Source organism: Copidosoma floridanum, unplaced genomic scaffold (assembly GCF_036245765.1).
Source record: "Copidosoma floridanum isolate Cflo_tuat_1 unplaced genomic scaffold, Cflo_Japanese_pri ptg000007l, whole genome shotgun sequence".
Lineage (NCBI taxonomy): Eukaryota > Metazoa > Arthropoda > Insecta > Hymenoptera > Encyrtidae > Copidosoma > Copidosoma floridanum.
This window is the reverse complement of record NW_028321884.1, coordinates 12,857,053-12,860,822: the sequence shown is the minus strand read 5'-3', so window position 1 is coordinate 12,860,822 and position 3,770 is coordinate 12,857,053. Positions and strand designations below refer to the sequence as shown.

The 3,770-nt window shown below is 37.8% G+C and overlaps 1 protein-coding gene across 1 annotated transcript; it reads left to right on the top strand.

The window, feature by feature from the left end:
* Nucleotides 1–282: 282 nt before the first annotated feature.
* LOC149375394 (uncharacterized) lies at nt 283–2,982 on the top strand. The gene is made up of 6 exons (XM_089588835.1): nt 283–392; nt 882–1,086; nt 1,142–1,371; nt 1,450–1,886; nt 1,975–2,158; nt 2,243–2,982. The coding sequence occupies exons 1-6, from the start codon at nt 313–315 to the stop codon at nt 2,916–2,918; spliced, it is 1,812 nt and encodes a 603-aa protein (XP_089444961.1). The 5' UTR covers nt 283–312; the 3' UTR covers nt 2,919–2,982.
* The last annotated feature ends 788 nt before the right edge of the window (nt 2,983–3,770 follow it).

The window sequence follows — 3,770 nt, the reverse complement described above, 5'->3', positions numbered from 1 at the left end:
GTCATCTTTAAATTTACAAATTGTGTATGGATATTTCCAGCTCAAAGCATATTATCGTTGTGATTTATCACGAGGAAAAAAAAATTCCAGATGACGACACTTCTAATTTATTTAGAATGTCAGTCAGTGTATTTTAGAGGCGTTACTGTTCGTAACGTGATACTTAAGGTGTCTGTAAGCAGTTGGTTTTTTAACAGTTTTCCTGATTTGTGTAAAAGTGTATTGTTAGTGAAATTTCAGTAACATAAAATTCCAAATATCGATCCGTATGAATCAGAGTTTTTCAGGAAAATAAAAAAAAACGAAATAGTGATGTGCCTACGGAAAGAAAAAAGTCTTCACAAAGCAGTTTGCTCCGGGGATGTTGCAGCTGTGCATAAAATCCTAAAAAGGTAAAATTCTTTGTTTAGAGGCAAATATCGTTAACTTATTTATTACTGTATTAAAGTCTTTTCGTCTACAATTTCTCTGATTTAAATTGGAAAAATATAGTAACGTTTTTTTCTTTCTCAAAGTAAATAATTTCTGATTAACCGAAAGTATAATCACTGACCTGGTGAGAAAAGATACAGACAACTTACAATTAATCAAAATTAATGTCCCACTATCTCAACATCCATATCAGGGACATCGTTTGTGGTTTTTCTGTCACATCTGATACGATGACTTTGACGTAAGCAAAGACTAGTTTAGGCAACAAAGCCAATTTTTACTACTGTAATGATGCGCAAAGACCCGCCAATAGTACAAACTAATGATCTTTAATAAGTAAAGAAGGACATTTTTTAGAAATAAATAATAATCAAATAGACTTTCTTAATCTAAAGCTGATGATTGTGAATGTATCTGCATGTCGCATGTGTTTCTCATTAATCCCCCAGAGATTCAACAAACGTCAACCATTGGAATGCGGAACTGAAAACCCCTATGCATCTGATCTATGATCATATCGACGATTACAATCCAACGCAAGACGACGAAAGATTACCTATAATGCAGCTGCTGTTCGACTACGGAGCGGACTTGGATGCACGAGAAGGTACCGAATTCAAGGCAGCACTGCACTTGGCGGTAGAAAAACAACAGGTAAAGTTTTAACGGAAAAAAGCTCGTGGATATATTAAGATTTCGAATTCCAAAGATCAATGGGGTGAAATTTCTTCTGGAGAAGAAAGCCGATGCGAACATCATGGACTCGTGTAACATGACAGCTTTGCACCTTGCAACGAGTACAAATAACAAAAACATCGTAAAATTGCTACTGGATCACAAAGCAGACCCCAATATTTTCAATTGCTACGGCGAGATGCCTCTAGATCTTACCATCGATGATTTTAAATTCGACATCACAAAAGTACTCATAGAGTCTGGGTACAATTTTTGTTTTTTTGTATCATTTTTAAGGAAAAAAAAAAAATTTTGCATAAACATATATGAATTTTTATCCAGAGCAAAGAGCAAAGATATCTACAAAAGTCTACTACGGGCTTGCAATAACTTGTCGTTCGACCCAGACTCGGAGTACAAGAAGCAGTTCATCGAGTACGTTTTGAGACACGCAGCTAAACTCGACATCTACGGTGAATTCTCGCTGAAAGCTCTCACGTACCACTTGGTGACCAAAAAACACAAACAGGATGACCACCGTATGGCCAACAAAAAATGCTTTCTCTCCGAGTTCCTGCAAAAGGAGGGTGTTGCGTATGACGATAGCATGGGTGGTTCGGTACTACATCTGGCTGTCCGTGACGGGGACAAAACCAAAATCATGGCTCTCCTCGAGGAAGGGGCCGACATGCATTCAAAGAATTGCTTTGGCGAGACACCACTGGATTGTTCCCTCGAATGCGGCAAACAAGATATTTATGACATGCTTCTAAAATACAGTAAATTCTGTTCCATCGACCATTTCTTATTGCCCTGATCACAAGTGCACCGATTACTCAATCAAACATTGGTGTTTTTTTTTTGTAGAAACCGATGAACGCGCTAAAAGTGGAAAACCCTTCGATGCCTACAGTTTGCTCAACGGGTACGACATCCACGAGGATACAAAAAGTTGTCTGAATGTCAACAGAGCCCTGAAATCGTACATCAGAACTATACACGTGTACAACATCGTGAAGTTGATTCTCCAAGGTGGCCTTCGGACCGACGGGTGAGTCGATAGATTGTCCGAAATCTATTCTGTTAAATGTTTTTTAATGTAATTATTGATTGTTTCTTTCTCCCCTCATATCAGGCGCTTCCAAGGTGAGATACCCGTTTTTTCGATCAAAAATTGTAGGAAGGCCGACTTGAGTATAGCATGCTTGTTCTGGGAGTTCAGAGACAGTGCAGCTGTAAATCGGGCTATAATCGATGCTGCTCGAGAAGCGATCAAAAACTCAGTTGTCAACGACTTGACGAACCTTTTGGTATTCTATTACGCGATTTACTTGCGTTTTGGCAAACCAGAGGCGGACCTGGCGCCGGTAGAAGGTATTTTTAAAACGCACAAAAAGTTGTCGATTGTCCTTTCCATGTGTAACAATAGATTGGAAAAATTGAAGAAAGTAAAAGTAGGCGTCGTATCTGCTTTTGACGTGATAACGATGCCACTGGACTCGTTCGTTGTGATGTTGAACGAAAAGACGTTTTTCCACTCTTGCATGAGGTTTTGGATGACACTCGAAGAGAAAAAGGAACTTGCTTTTTACGAGCACGCGTTGCACGTTCGCATCAACATTGCCAAAGAAAAGATAAAGTTACTGGGTTATGCAAAGCAATGCGTCAACGATGCCCTTCAACAAGTTTTGAGAAAAATCAATGCTAAAAAGTTGCCTGATGACATCATGTGGAATATTCTCACGTATCTCAATGAGAGAGAACTAGTTTTACTCACCAAAGGTATGACCTGGAAACGCACCAATAAGTAATGTGGCAGATGATAATTATGCTATTGTATAAGAACTAAATTAAATATAAACGTATACATTACAACTATACACAAAACTTGAAAATTGTGTCTCTTTGGTTTGAGGTACAATATCATAATGTGCGTGTATAGGGAAGAAGGAGATAAAACACCTTGGACTGCATTGTTTGAGCAATCATGAATGATTGAACTCATGATTTTGTGAATACTCAAATGTTTGAAAAATGTTGATTTATTTATCTGTTTGATTAAATGATTATTTGTTGTTTGAATGTCTCATAATGTCATAAAGTTTCTTAAAATAATTAATACGACCAGGTAACTACTACTTGCTACTTGAAAAGTATGATTTCTTATTGTAACAAACACCGTTGCAGCAATTGATAAATAATACATTATAAGTACAACATTTCCTTTCATAGTGTTACTTTATTATACCTTTCCAGAAAATCCGTAAGGAATTTCACATCTTAGTCAGACTCTACGCATTATCCCAAGTTTTTATCGTATGCTGAGCTTTTTTGGAAAAATGCGATGCCTTGCAACTAAAAAAAAATTAACCTTTCGATGCTGATAAACCCAAAAAACTAGGTAAAAACATAATTGGACAAAAAAAAGGCTCACACGTTCTCCTACTCGTGTAGAAACAGAGAAATGACACGAAAACCGATGTAAAACCGAGGAAAGCAAGAGGTAAGTGCTCCATAGCGGTGTCCAACTTGCCCGTGAGAACGGGGTCACGTAACATTGGTGACGATCTTTTTTTTCACCCATATATTATACACACGGGCTGTGAGCAACGGCCCCTTTTCATGTTTTCACACGCAAAGTGCAACATTTGATACCACGTGAA

Coding starts and splice junctions, on each gene's coding strand:
- LOC149375394 (XM_089588835.1), top strand. CDS start 313: ATGTGCCTACGGAAAGAAAAAAGTCTTCACAAAGCAGTTTGCTCCGGG. Junction 1,372..1,449: donor AAAGTACTCATAGAGTCTGG/GTACAATTTTTG, acceptor ATTTTTATCCAG/AGCAAAGAGCAAAGATATCT. Junction 1,887..1,974: donor TGACATGCTTCTAAAATACA/GTAAATTCTGTT, acceptor TTTTTTTTGTAG/AAACCGATGAACGCGCTAAA.